This window comes from Nerophis ophidion, linkage group LG06 (genome assembly GCF_033978795.1).
Source record: "Nerophis ophidion isolate RoL-2023_Sa linkage group LG06, RoL_Noph_v1.0, whole genome shotgun sequence".
Taxonomy (NCBI): domain Eukaryota; kingdom Metazoa; phylum Chordata; class Actinopteri; order Syngnathiformes; family Syngnathidae; genus Nerophis; species Nerophis ophidion.
In genome coordinates this window covers 13,211,512-13,226,511 of record NC_084616.1, presented here as the reverse complement: position 1 = coordinate 13,226,511, position 15,000 = coordinate 13,211,512, and the positions used below count along the sequence as shown (strand labels likewise).

The window sequence follows — 15,000 nt, the reverse complement described above, 5'->3', positions numbered from 1 at the left end:
CTGTCCAAAAAGAGGGGGGGGTACTGTCACGGCGTGGGCTCGAACCCGCTTTTCTCCGGCAGATGGGTCTGCCAACAGAGGACATGGCCGTGGGCTGCTGTGGTTATGGCACCACTCGCGTCCACCTTCCCAATGGCCGAGAAGGTGGCCGTTCCTTGGCCGTTCGAGTTGCCGGCTGCAGCGGCCACTAGACTCGAGCCCCGATGGTTTCGGGGACACTTGGGCTTGGCGACCCACCACCAGTTCCCCCCTCCACCCTCCCTTGTCTCTTGATCTCGTTGTTTTGCTTTCAGTCCTAGGACATCTGGAATCTGTCCATAAGGAGGAGGGGTACTGTCACGGCGTGGGCTCGAACCCGCTTTTCCCCGGCAGCTGGGTCTGCCAACGGAGGACATGGCCGTGGTACTCGTGGGCTGCTGTGGTTATGGCGCCACTTGCGTCCGCCTTCCCGACGGCAGAGAAGGTGGCCGTTCGACTCACCAGCTGCAGCGGCCACTAGAATCGCACCCCGATGGTTTCGGGGACGCTTGGGCCTGGCGACCCACCACCAGTCCCCCCCTCCACCCTCCCTTGTCTCTTGATGTCATTGTTCTGCTTTCAGTACTCGGACATCTGGAATCTGTCCATAAGGAAGGGGGGTACTGTCACTGCGTGGGCTCGAAGCCACTTTTCTCCGGCAGCTGGGTCTGCCAGCATCTCCGTTGGCAGCGCGTACAGACACACCCCCCTTGCGTTGGCCGCATCACGCCCACATGCCAACGGAGGACATGGGCGTGGTACTCGTGGGCTGCTGTGGTTATGGCGCCACTCGCGTTCGCCTTCCCGGCGGCCTAGAAGGTGGCCGTTCCTTGGCCGTTCGACTCGCCGGCTGCAGCGGCGGTCTACTCGCCGCCGCCACCAGACTCGGGGATACTTGGGCAGGAGACCCACCACCAGTTACCCCCTCTTGTCTCTTGATCTCGTTGTTCTGCTTTCAGTCCTAGGACAGCTGGAATCCGTCCAAAAGGAGGGGGGTATTGTCACGGCACGGGCTCTAACCCGATTTTTTCCGACATCTGGGTCTGCCAGCACCTCCGTTGGCAGTACGCCGAGACACACCCCGCTTGCATTGGCCGCGTTACGCCCACATGCCGGCGAGGCTGTGGGTGATCAGCAATTTGCACACCTGGAACTGATGAGGGCGATCTGTATAAAGACCAGTGTACCCAAGGATCCTGGACGGAACTTAACCTTCTGTTCATGTCCCGTGAGCGCTCATCATGCTTCATGCAATCTTGCTCTCTCTCTCTGTGTTTTTCTTCCCCGTCCTTTTTGATTGTCTCGTGTACTCTCTGTCGATCCCACAGCAGACCTCCATTCCCGCGTTGACGTTGCTGTATTTCTCGTCATTCCTTGTCCTCCCCCCATCCCCGTTTCCCTGACTGCCTCTTGGATCTCGACCTCCCGCTTGGACACGGACCTTCTCTGCCTAGCCCCTTTGGATTTGTCCACTTCCACACTCATCAATCAATCAATCAATCAATGTTTACTTATATAGCCCTAAATCACTAGTGTCTCAAAGGGCTGCACAAACCACTACGACATCCTCGGTAGGCCCACATAAGGGCAAGGAAAACTCACACCCAGTGGGACGTCGGTGACAATGATGACTATGAGAACCTTGGAGAGGACGAAAGCAATGGATGTCGAGCGGGTCTAACATGATACTGTGAAAGTTCAATCCATAATGGATCCAACACAGCCGCGAGAGTCCAGTCCAAAGCGGATCCAACACAGCAGCGAGAGTCCCGTTCACAGCGGAGCCAGCAGGAAACCATCCCAAGCGGAGACGGTTCAGCAGCGCAGGGGATGTCCCCAAGCCGGTACACAGGCAAGCGGTCCATCCTGGGTCCGGACTCTGGACAGCCAGTACGTCATCCATGGCCACCGGATCGGACCGGACCCCCTCCACAAGGGAGAGTGGGACATAGGAGAAAAAGAAAAGAAACGGCAGATCAACTGGTCTAAAAAGGGAGTCTATTTAAAGGCTAGAGTATACAAATGAGTTTTAAGGTGAGACTTAAATGCTGAGGTCACCCTGGTAACACCCAGCAATTCATTCCTACACATAGTCTTACACCATACACCCTTTGGGTTTTGTCACACTTGACTGATTGATTGATTGATTGATTGAAACTTTTATTAGCAGATTGCACAGCATAGTACATACTCCGTACAATTGACCACTAAATGGTAACACCCGAATAATAAGTTTTTCAACTTGTTTTAGTCAGGGTCCATGCCATTCCTTTGTTGTTTAATTAATTATATTGTTCATTATTATCTATTGTATTAAATTGGTTAATTATATATAATGAATACATAGAGCATTATTGCCCCCTTGTGGTTCTGTGCCGTCACAACTCCCAATTGTATACATAACATGCTTCACTATTAACTGTAGGAGGATGGATTAGCTCATCGGCGTCACAATGTAAACAAATGCCATGGGTGGATCTACACCTGACGTTCACTGTAATGATACCAATTACAGGAGTTTATCTAGTCGATACTACTATGATAACATTGACTTTTTTTTCCTTTTTTTTTGTAAATTATTATTATGTTTATAAACTCAGGAAATACATCCCTGGACACATGAGGACTTAAATTATGACCAATGTATGATCCTGTAACTACTTGGTATCGGATCGATACCTGAATGTGTGGTATCATCCAAAACTAATGTAAAGTATCCAACAAGGGAAGAATAAGTGATTATTACATTTCAACAGAAGTGTGGATAGAACATGTTAAATCATCCATCCATTTTCTGCCACTTGTCTCTTCAATTCCTGAATAAATGAAGAAGAAGAGGGAACAGGACTGTGTGAGGTCCCCTCCAGCAGGCTCCTCCCTGAGAAAACATTCCAGGAGAGAACCAGGCTCAAGGACCCGGGAAAGTCTCCGTCTTGATCCCGCTCGGAGCGAGAAGTTCCAGAAGGACTCCCGATGAGAGCACGATGAAGTCTGTCTTGTTTCTGCTGCTGGCCACCGGCTGGACCCTGTGTGCGGCCCAGGTCTACCACCAGGCCCTGATGGACTATTTGGAGAATAGACTGTTGGCTGTCGAGGTACGATCCCTTTTTTTTTTTTTTTTTTTTTCTTTCTATTCTTCAACAACACTTCCTGTTTGCACACAGCTGCAAAAAAGGAGTGGGAAGAGTGTAATATGCATGCCAGGCCACTAGTTGGCCATGTTACTTTTACACTACACACGTGCACAACCACTATTGGTCAAGACTCTGGCAAAGAAGAAATTATTATTGAAATAGGCGCCAGCGCCCCCCGCGACCCCAAAAGGGAATAAGCGGTTGAAAATGGATGGATGGATATTTCAAGCTTAATCTCAGTGTTTTTTTTTGTGTTTTTTTTTAACACAGCTTTATTCTCCTAAAACTGCCGACTTCTACCAAAATTATTTTGATTTAATAAAATGCAATTAGAATTTGATTTAAATAGAATTTTTGGTGGAATGTATTGAAGTTGGAATGGTTTAAATCGGTTGAAAAATGTGAAAATGGGGGAAGTTTGGAAAATGGCCAAGTCATTTTGAAAGGGAAAAATGTCCCCGAAAACCTGGTATTCTGGGAAGTCTGGGAATTGTTTTGAACTTGGGGAAAGGAGGTAGTTTAAATTTCCAGGATGGTGGAATGTGTTGAAGGTGCAATGGTTTGAATCGGTTGAAACATGTGGAAATGGTGGAAGTTTGGAAAATGGCCAAGTCATTTTGAATGGGAAAAATGTCCTGTAAAACCTGGAATTCTGGGAAATCTGGGAAATATTTTGAACTTGGGAAAAATGATTGTTTACATTTCTAGGATGGTGGAATGTGTTGAAGGCGGAACGGTTTGAATCGGTTGAAAAATGTGGAAATGGTGGAAGTTTGGAAAATGGCCAAGTCATTTTGAATGGGAAAAATGTCCCCGAAAAACATAGTATTCTGGGAAATCTGGGAATTGTTTTGAACTTGGGGAAAAGAGGTAGTTTAGATTTCCAGGATGGTGGAATGTGGTGAAGGTGGAACAGTTTGAATCGGTTGAAAAATGTGGAAATGGTGGAAGTTTGGAAAATGGCCAAGTCATTTTGAATGGGAAAATGTCCCCGAAAACCTGGAATTCTGGGAAACCATGTACTTGTTTTGAATTTGGGAAAAATGGTAGTTTAAATTTCCAGGATGCTGGAATGTGTTGAAGATAGGACGGTTTGAATCGGTTGAAAAATGTGGAAATGGTGGAAGTTTGGAAAATGGCCAAGTCGTTTTGAAAGGGAAAAATGTCCCGGAAAACCTGCAAATCTGGGAATTGTTTTGAACTTGGGAAAAAATGGTTGTTTGAATTTCCAGGATGGTGGAATGTGTTGAAAGTGGAACGGTTTAAATCGGTTGAAAAATGTGGAAACTGTGAAAGTTTGGAAAATGGCCAAGTCCTTCTGAATGGGAAAACGTCCCCGAAAACCTGGAATTCTGGGAAACCAGGTACTTGTTTTGAATTTGGGAAAAATGGTAGTTTAAATTTCCAGGATGGTGGAATATGTTGAAGGGGGAACGGTTTGAATTGGTTGACAAATGTGGAAATGGTGGAAGTTTGGAAAATGGCCAAGTCATTTTGAATGGGAAAATGTCCCCGAAAACCTGGAATTCTGGGAAACCATGTACTTGTTTTGAATTTGGGAAAAATGCTAGTTTAAATTTCCAGGATGCTGGAATGTGTTGAAGATGGGACGGTTTGAATCGGTTGAAAAATGTGGAAATGGTGGAAGTTTGGAAAATGGCCAAGTCGTTTTGAAAGGGAAAAATGTCCCGGAAAACCTGCAAATCTGGGAATTGTTTTGAACTTGGGAAAAAATGGTTATTTAAATTTCCAGGATGGTGGAATGTGTTGAAAGTGGAACGGTTTAAATCGGTTGAAAAATGTGGAAACTTTGAAAGTTTGGAAAATGGCCAAGTCCTTCTGAATGGGAAAACGTCCCCGAAAACCTGGAATTCTGGGAAACCAGGTACTTGTTTTGAATTTGGGAAATATGGTAGTTTAAATTTCCAGGATGGTGGAATATGTTGAAGGTGGAACAGTTTGAATCGGTTGAAAAATGTGGAAATGGTGGAAGTTTGGAAAATGGCCAAGTCATTTTGAATGGGAAAAATGTCCTGTAAAACCTGGAATTCTGGGAAATCTGGGAAATATTTTGAACTTGGGAAAAATGATTGTTTACATTTCCAGGATGGTGGAATGTGTTGAAGGTGGAACAGTTTGAATCGGTTGAAAAATGTGGAAATGGTGGAAGTTTGGAAAATGGCCAAGTCATTTTGAATGGGAAAATGTCCCCGAAAACCTGGAATTCTGGGAAACCATGTACTTGTTTTGAATTTGGGAAAAATGCTAGTTTAAATTTCCAGGATGCTGGAATGTGTTGAAGATGGGACGGTTTGAATCGGTTGAAAAATGTGGAAATGGTGGAAGTTTGGAAAATGGCCAAGTCGTTTTGAAAGGGAAAAATGTCCCGGAAAACCTGCAAATCTGGGAATTGTTTTGAACTTGGGAAAAAATGGTTATTTAAATTTCCAGGATGGTGGAATGTGTTGAAAGTGGAACGGTTTAAATCGGTTGAAAAATGTGGAAACTGTGAAAGTTTGGAAAATGGCCAAGTCCTTCTGAATGGGAAAACGTCCCCGAAAACCTGGAATTCTGGGAAACCAGGTACTTGTTTTGAATTTGGGAAATATGGTAGTTTAAATTTCCAGGATGGTGGAATGTGTTGAAGGTGGAACAGTTTGAATCGGTTGAAAAATGTGGAAATGGTGGAAGTTTGGAAAATGGCCAAGTCATTTTGAATGGGAGAATGTCCCCGAAAACCTGGAATTCTGGGAAACCATGTACTTGTTTTGAATTTGGGAAAAATGCTAGTTTAAATTTCCAGGATGCTGGAATGTGTTGAAGGTGGGACGGTTTGAATCGGTTGAAAAATGTGGAAATGGTGGAAGTTTGGAAAATGGCCAAGTCGTTTTGAAAGGGAAAAATGTCCCGGAAAACCTGCAAATCTGGGAATTGTTTTGAACTTGGGAAAAAATGGTTATTTAAATTTCCAGGATGGTGGAATGTGTTGAAAGTGGAACGGTTTAAATCGGTTGAAAAATGTGGAAACTTTGAAAGTTTGGAAAATGGCCAAGTCCTTCTGAATGGGAAAACGTCCCCGAAAACCTGGAATTCTGGGAAACCAGGTACTTGTTTTGAATTTGGGAAATATGGTAGTTTAAATTTCCAGGATGGTGGAATATGTTGAAGGTGGAACAGTTTGAATCGGTTGAAAAATGTGGAAATGGTGGAAGTTTGGAAAATGGCCAAGTCATTTTGAATGGGAAAAATGTCCTGTAAAACCTGGAATTCTGGGAAATCTGGGAAATATTTTGAACTTGGGAAAAATGATTGTTTACATTTCCAGGATGGTGGAATGTGTTGAAGGTGGAACAGTTTGAATCGGTTGAAAAATGTGGAAATGGTGGAAGTTTGGAAAATGGCCAAGTCATTTTGAATGGGAAAACGTCCCCGAAAACCTGGAATTCTGGGAAACCATGTACTTGTTTTGAATTTGGGAAAAATGCTAGTTTAAATTTCCAGGATGCTGGAATGTGTTGAAGATGGGACGGTTTGAATCGGTTGAAAAATGTGGAAATGGTGGAAGTTTGGAAAATGGCCAAGTCGTTTTGAAAGGGAAAAATGTCCCGGAAAACCTGCAAATCTGGGAATTGTTTTGAACTTGGGAAAAAATGGTTATTTAAATTTCCAGGATGGTGGAATGTGTTGAAAGTGGAACGGTTTAAATCGGTTGAAAAATGTGGAAACTGTGAAAGTTTGGAAAATGGCCAAGTCCTTCTGAATGGGAAAACGTCCCCGAAAACCTGGAATTCTGGGAAACCAGGTACTTGTTTTGAATTTGGGAAATATGGTAGTTTAAATTTCCAGGATGGTGGAATGTGTTGAAGGTGGAACAGTTTGAATCGGTTGAAAAATGTGGAAATGGTGGAAGTTTGGAAAATGGCCAAGTCATTTTGAATGGGAAAATGTCCCCGAAAACCTGGAATTCTGGGAAACCATGTACTTGTTTTGAATTTGGGAAAAATGCTAGTTTAAATTTCCAGGATGCTGGAATGTGTTGAAGATGGGACGGTTTGAATCGGTTGAAAAATGTGGAAATGGTGGAAGTTTGGAAAATGGCCAAGTCGTTTTGAAAGGGAAAAATGTCCCGGAAAACCTGCAAATCTGGGAATTGTTTTGAACTTGGGAAAAAATGGTTATTTAAATTTCCAGGATGGTGGAATGTGTTGAAAGTGGAACGGTTTAAATCGGTTGAAAAATGTGGAAACTGTGAAAGTTTGGAAAATGGCCAAGTCCTTCTGAATGGGAAAACGTCCCCGAAAACCTGGAATTCTGGGAAACCAGGTACTTGTTTTGAATTTGGGAAATATGGTAGTTTAAATTTCCAGGATGGTGGAATGTGTTGAAGGTGGAACAGTTTGAATCGGTTGAAAAATGTGGAAATGGTGGAAGTTTGGAAAATGGCCAAGTCATTTTGAATGGGAAAATGTCCCCGAAAACCTGGAATTCTGGGAAACCATGTACTTGTTTTGAATTTGGGAAAAATGCTAGTTTAAATTTCCAGGATGCTGGAATGTGTTGAAGGTGGGACGGTTTGAATCGGTTGAAAAATGTGGAAATGGTGGAAGTTTGGAAAATGGCCAAGTCGTTTTGAAAGGGAAAAATGTCCCGGAAAACCTGCAAATCTGGGAATTGTTTTGAACTTGGGAAAAAATGGTTGTTTGAATTTCCAGGATGGTGGAATGTGTTGAAAGTGGAACGGTTTAAATCGGTTGAAAAATGTGGAAACTGTGAAAGTTTGGAAAATGGCCAAGTCCTTCTGAATGGGAAAACGTCCCCGAAAACCTGGAATTCTGGGAAACCAGGTACTTGTTTTGAATTTGGGAAAAATGGTAGTTTAAATTTCCAGGATGGTGGAATATGTTGAAGGGGGAACGGTTTGAATTGGTTGACAAATGTGGAAATGGTGGAAGTTTGGAAAATGGCCAAGTCATTTTGAATGGGAAAAATGTCCCCGAAAACATAGTATTCTGGGAAATCTGGGAATTGTTTTGAACTTGGGGAAAAGAGGTAATTTAGATTTCCAGGATGGTGGAATGTGTTGAAAGTGGAACAGTTTGAATCGGTTGGAAAATGTGGAAATGGTGGAAGTTTGGAAAATGGCCAAGTCATTTTGAATGGGGAAAAATGTCCCCTAAAACGTGGAATTCTGGGAAACCACGTATTTATTTTTAACTTGGGAATCATGGTAATTTCTATTGGTGGAATGTGTTGAAGGTGGAACGGTTTGAATCGGTTGAAAAATGTGGAAATGCTGGAAGTTTGGAAAATGGCCAAGTCATTTTGAATGGGAAAAATGTTCCGGAGAACCTGGAAGTCTGGGAAATATTTTGAACTTGGGAAAAATGGTACTTTAAATTTCCAGGATGGTGGAATGTGTTGAAAGTGGAACAGTTTGAATCGGTTGGAAAATGTGGAAATGGTGGAAGTTTGGAAAATGGCCAAGTCATTTTGAATGGGGAAAAATGTCCCCTAAAACGTGGAATTCTGGGAAACCACGTATTTATTTTTAACTTGGGAATCATGGTAATTTCTATTGGTGGAATGTGTTGAAGGTGGAACGGTTTGAATCGGTTGAAAAATGTGGAAATGCTGGAAGTTTGGAAAATGGCCAAGTCATTTTGAATGGGAAAAATGTCCCGGAGAACCTGGTATTCTGGGAAATCTGGGAATTTTTTTGAATTTGGGAAAATTTGTAGTTTAAATTTCTAGTGGTGGAATGTGTTGAAGGTGGAATGGTTTGAATCGGATGAAAAATGTGGAAATGGTGGAAGTTTGGAAAATGGCCAAGTCATTTTGAATGGGAAAAATGTTCCGGAGAACCTGGAAGTCTGGGAAATATTTTGAACTTGGGAAAAATGGTACTTTAAATTTCCAGGATGGTGGAATGTGTTGAAGGTGGAACCGTTTGAATCGGTTGAAAAATGTGGAAATGGTGGAAGTTTGGAAAATGGCCAAGTCATTTTGAATGGAAAAAATGGCCCCGAAAACCTGGAATTCTGGGAAGCTCGGTACTTGTTTTGAACTTGGGGAAAATGGTAGTTGAAATTTCCAGGATGGTGGAATGTGTTGAAGGTGGAATGGTTTGAATCGGATGAAAAATGTGGAAATGGTGGAAGTTTGGAAAATGGCCAAGTCATTTTGAATGGGAAAAATGTTCCGGAGAACCTGGAAGTCTGGGAAATATTTTGAACTTGGGAAAAACTGTAGTTAAAATTTCCAGGATGGTGGAATGTGTTGAAGGTGGAACAGTTTAAATTATTTGAAAAATGTGGAAATGGTGTATGTTTGTAAAATTTTCAAGTCATTTTGAATGGGAAATATGTCCCGGAGGACCTGGTATTCTGGGAGATCCGGAATTGTTTTGGACTTGGGGGCAAATGGTACATTAAATTTCCAGGATGGTGGAATGTGTTGAAGGGGGAACGGTTTGAATTGGTTGAAAAATGTGGAAATGGTGGATGTTTGGAAAATGGCCAAGTCGTTTGAATGGGAAAAATGGCCCTGAAAACCTGGAATTCTGGGAAGCTATGTACTTGTTTTGAACTTGGGGAGAATGGTAGTTTAAATTTCCAGGATTGTGGAAGGTGTTGAAGGTGGAACCGTTTGAATTGGTTGAAAAATGTGGAAATGGTGAATGTTTGGAGAATGGTCAAGTCATTTTGAATGGGAAAATGTCCACGAAAACCTGGTATTCTGGGAAATCTGGGAATTGTTTTGAATTTGGGAAAAATGGTATTTAAATTTCCAGGATGGTGGAATGTGTTGAAGGTGGAACGGTTTGAATCGGTTGAAAAATGTGGAAATGGTGGAAGTTTGGAAAATGGCCAAGTCATTTTGAATGGGAAAAATGTCCCGGAGAACCTGGAATTCAGGGAATTTTTTTGAACTTGGGAAAAACGGTAGTTTAAATATCCAGGATGGTGGAATGTGTTGAAGGTGGAACAGTTTGAATCGGTTGAAAAATGTGGAAATGGAGGAAGTTTGGAAAATGGCCAAGTCATTTTGAATGGGAAAAATGTCCCGGAGAACCTGGAATTCTGGGAATTTTTTTGAACTTGGGAAAAACGGTAGTTTAAATATCCAGGATGGTGGAATGTGTTGAAGGTGGAACAGTTTGAATCGGTTGAAAAATGTGGAAATGGAGGAAGTTTGGAAAATGGCCAAGTCATTTTGAATGGGAAAAATGTCCCGGAAAACCTGGAAGTCTGGGAAATATTTTGAACTTGGGAAGAACGTTAGTTTAAAATTCCAGGATGGTGGAATGTGTTGAAGGTGGAACGGTTTGAATTGGTTAAAAAATGTGGAAATGGTGGAAGTTTGGAAAATGGCCAAGTCATTTTGAATGGGAAAAATATCCCCGAAAACATGGTATTCTGGGAATTGTTTTGAACTTGGGGAAAAGAGGTAGTCAAAATTTCCAGTATGGTGGAATGTGTTGAAGGTGCAATGGTTTGAATCGGTTGAAAAATGTGGAAATGGTGGAAGTTTGGAAAATGGCCAAGTCATTTTGAATGGGAAAAATGTCCTGGAAAACCTGGAAGTCTGGGAAATTTTTTGAACTTGGGAAAAATGGTAGTTTAAATTTCCAGGATGGTGGAATGTGTTGAAGGTGGAACAGTTTGAATCGATTGAAAAATGTGGAAATGGTGGAAGTATAGAAAATGGCCAAGTCATTTTGAATGGGAAAAATGTCCCCGAAAACCTGGTATTCTGGGAAGCCTGGGAATTGTTTTGAATTTGGGGAAAAGAGGTAGTTTAGATTTCCAGGATGGTGGAATGTGTTGAAGGTGCAATGGTTTGAATCGGTTGAAAAATGTGGAAATGGTGGAAGTTTGGAAAAGGGCCAAGTCATTTTGAATGGGAAAAATGTCCCGTAAAAACTGGAGTTCTAGGAAATCTGGGAATTCTTTTGAATTTGACAAAAATGGTATTTAAAATTTCCAGGATGGCGGAATGTGTTGAAGGTGGAACGGTTTGAATCTGTTGAAAAACGTGGAAATGGTGGAAGTTTGTAAAATGGCCAAGTCATTTTGAATGGGAAAAATGGCCCCGAAAACCTGGAATTCTGGGAAGCTAGGTACTTGTTTTGAACTTGGGGAAAATGGTAGTTGAAATTTCCAGGATGGTGGAATGTGTTGAAGGTGCAATTGTTTGAATCGGTTGAAAAATGTGGAAATGGTGGAAGTTTGGAAAATGGCCAAGTCATTTTGAATGGGAAAAATGTCCTGGAAAACCTGGAAGTCTGGGAAATATTTTGAACTTGGGAAAAATGGTAGTTTAAATTTCCAGGATGGTGGAATGTGTTGAAGGTGGAACAGTTTGAATCGGTTGAAAAATGTGGAAATGGTGGAAGTTTGGAAAATGGCCAAGTCATTTTGAATGGGGAAAAATGGCCCCGAAAACCTGGAATTCTGGGAAGCTAGGTACTTGTTTTGAACTTGGGGAAAATGGTAGTTGAAATTTCCAGGATGGTGGAATGTGTTGAAGGTGGAATGGTTTGAATCGGATGAAAAATGTGGAAATGGTGGAAGTTTGGAAAATGGCCAAGTCATTTTGAATGGGAAAAATGTTCCGGAGAACCTGGAAGTCTGGGAAATATTTTGAACTTGGGAAAAACTGTAGTTAAAATTTCCAGGATGGTGGAATGTGTTGAAGGTGGAACAGTTTAAATTATTTGAAAAATGTGGAAATGGTGTATGTTTGTAAAATTTTCAAGTCATTTTGAATGGGAAATATGTCCCGGAGGACCTGGTATTCTGGGAGATCCGGAATTGTTTTGGACTTGGGGGCAAATGGTACATTAAATTTCCAGGATGGTGGAATGTGTTGAAGGTGGAACGGTTTGAATCAGTTGAAAAATGTGGAAATGGTGAATGTTTGGAAAATTGCCAAGTCATTTTGAATGGGAAAATGTCCACGAAAACCTGGAATTCGGGGAAACCAGGTATTTTTTTTGAACTCGGGAAAAATGGTAATTTAAATTTCCAGGATGGTGGAAGGTGTTGAAGGTGGAACCGTTTGAATTGGTTGAAACATGTGGAAATGGAGAATGTTTGGAGAGTGGTCAAGTCATTTTGAATGGGAAAATGTCCGCGAAAACCTGGTATTCTGGGAAATCTGGGAATTGTTTTGAATTTGGGAAAAATGGGATTTAAATTTCCAGGATGGTGGAATGTGTTGAAGGTGAAACAGTTTGAATCGGTTGAAACATGTGGAAATGGTGGAAGTTCGGAAAATGGCCAAGTCATTTTGAATGGGAAAAATGTCTCGGAGAACCTGGAATTCTGAGAATTTTTTTGAACTTGGGAAGAACGGTACTTTAAATATCCAGGATGGTGGAATGCGTTGAAGGTGGAACAGTTTGAATCGGTTAAAAAATGTGGAAATGGTGGAAGTTTCGAAGATGGCCAAGTCATTTTGAATGGGAAAATGTCCCTGAAAACCTGGAATTCTGGGAAACCAGGTACTTGTTTTGAACTTGGGAAAAATGGTAGTTTAAATTTCCAGGATGGTGCAATGGTTTGAAACTGATGAAAAATGTGGAAATGGTGAAAGTTTGGAAAATGGCCAAGTCGTTTTGAAAGGGAAAAATGTCCCGGAAAACCTGGAATTCTGGGAATTCTTTTTGAACTTGGGAAAAACGGTACTTTAAATTTCCAGGATGCTGGAATGCGTTGAAGGTGGAACAGTTTGAATCGGTTAAAAAATGTGGAAATGGTGGAAGTTTCGAAAATGGCCATGTCGTTTTGAAAGGGAAAAATGTCCCGGAAAACCTTGAATTCTGGGAAATCTGGGAATTGTTTTTAACTTGGGAAAAAAGGGTAGTTTAAATTTCCAGGATGGTGGAATGTTTTGAAGGTGGAACGGTTTGAATCGGTTGAAAAATGTGGAAACTGTGAAAGTTTGGAAAACGGCCAAGTCATTTTGAAGTCAATGATTGTTTTGGTCAGATTGTCCATGGTTTTTGTGTCAACCAGGGCCACATGCACCTGTGTCAGGAGCAGTGGCGTCACCACCAGGTGTTGGTGCAGGACCTGCGCAAACAGTCCAACAAGACCATGGAGCTCCTGAGGCAGCAACACCAGGCGCTGTCCGAAGACCTGGCAGCGGCGGCGGACCTCGTGGAGCGCGTGGAAGGACACATGGACTCGGTGGTGAGCCAGACGTCGCCGAGGGCCTGCGCTAAGGAGGCGGACCGGGTGGTGGAGCAGGGACTGTGGAGCCAGGAGGAGAGCCGAGGAGACCTGGACCAGGACTGGGAGGAGATTCCCTCCAGAGTGTCTGGTGAGAGAACGTTTTGCTACATATGCTGGGATCTTGTCAGAATAATTATATCTAAGTTATCATAAAACCAAGAAGACTTGTAAAACTCCACTGTGTAGGATGGGAAGCAACATGAAAGTGTTCTGTTTCTGTCAACAAAGCGGAGAGGAAGCAGGGCCGGACTCCCCTCCAGGCACCGCTTGTTTGAACTATTTTACGACCTTTTCTTTGAACTGTACTAAAACCAAAGGCGATGGCTGTTTACGACCCCCCTCCCTTAGAAACAGCTGTTGCCATTTAATCAGGGAAAGTCCAAATAAAGTGACTCTTTTCTGTAGTGACTCAAAGCGCTTTACATAGTGAAAGCCAATATCTAAGTTACATTTAAACCAGTGTGGGTGGCACCGGGAGCAGGCAGGTAAAGTGTCTTGCCCAAGGACACAACGGCAGTGACGAGGACGGCGGAAGCAGGGGATCGAACCTGGAACCCTCAAGTTGCTGGCGCGGCCCATTTGCCAACCAAGCTATACCGCTGATTATTATAAAATAATCTTTCGCCAGAGCGTGATGTGCAAGAGTACAGCCCAGACGTTTCTCCTCAAATTGAGCCAAATTGAATTCTGTCTCTGTTTAATTCCTTGCTTCTTGTCTTGTTTAATAAATGTCATCAGTGTTTGAACCTGACAGATTTTAGGTGTTTATTTTCCCAAAAACTTTTAAAATCCCTTGACGTTTACAAAAATAAGGACTAGGGTTGTTCTGATACCAACATTTTGGTACCGGTACCAAAATGTATTTCAATGTTTTTCTAACAAAAAAATGGCATTATTGGCTTTAGTCAACATCAAGGGTTGGAATTGGGGGGTTATATCACCAAAATAACTCCTGAGCGCAGCCACCACTGCTGCTCACTGCTCCCCTCACCTCCCAGGGGGGTGGAACAAGAGGATGGGTAAATTCCGGGGGTAATTTCAACGCAGTGTGTGTGTGTGTGTGTGTGTGTGTGTGTGTGTGTGTGTGTGTGTGTGAGACTATCAGTGGTACTTTAACTTTTTTTAACAAAATATCTTACATTAAACATTTGTGTATTATTGCAATTTAGTCCTTAAATAAAATAGTGAACATACTGGACAACTTGTCTTTTTAGTAGTAAGTAAACAAACAAAGGCTCCGTGTCATTTATCACGTGCCAACTTCACTGGTTTTGGGTTTTCCATTTCACGGAATTTCAACAAACGTGAGGTTTGCTCAAGACCCGTTATCAGAAAATACTTTTGGGGGAACAATATTTTAGATGATTTGAATCAGTTGTCCTAAATTGCTCTACGATCATGTGAATGTGGACATTAGTGGAGAGGTTGCCCTCTAGTGGGTTCTACGGACCACCACGGAATTCAGGGTATAAGACTGTTATATTTTCAACAATAGTTCCAGGTTTTTGCTTTCCAGCAAAATGTCTTCGTCTGCATGTCTCTCTCTCTCTCTCTGGCTCCCATTCCAACTCCCACTTCGTGTCTCAACCCGGCTGCTGCTAATAAAGGCG

At 42.4% G+C, this 15,000-nt stretch overlaps 1 protein-coding gene across 2 annotated transcripts in view; it reads left to right on the top strand.

Moving 5' to 3' along the window:
- The window catches only part of olfml3a (olfactomedin-like 3a), a 37,935-nt gene that overhangs the window by 15,960 nt on the left and 6,975 nt on the right, over window positions 1-15,000 (top strand). The window contains exons 2-3 of one of the 2 annotated variants that reach the window (XM_061902697.1): window positions 2,852-3,113; window positions 13,172-13,478. In XM_061902697.1, the coding sequence (XP_061758681.1) occupies window positions 3,003-3,113; window positions 13,172-13,478 (418 nt within the window). In that variant the 5' untranslated portion in view covers window positions 2,852-3,002. The remainder of the gene's footprint in view (window positions 1-2,851; window positions 3,114-13,171; window positions 13,479-15,000) is intronic. The other variant, XM_061902698.1, reaches the window with a different exon arrangement.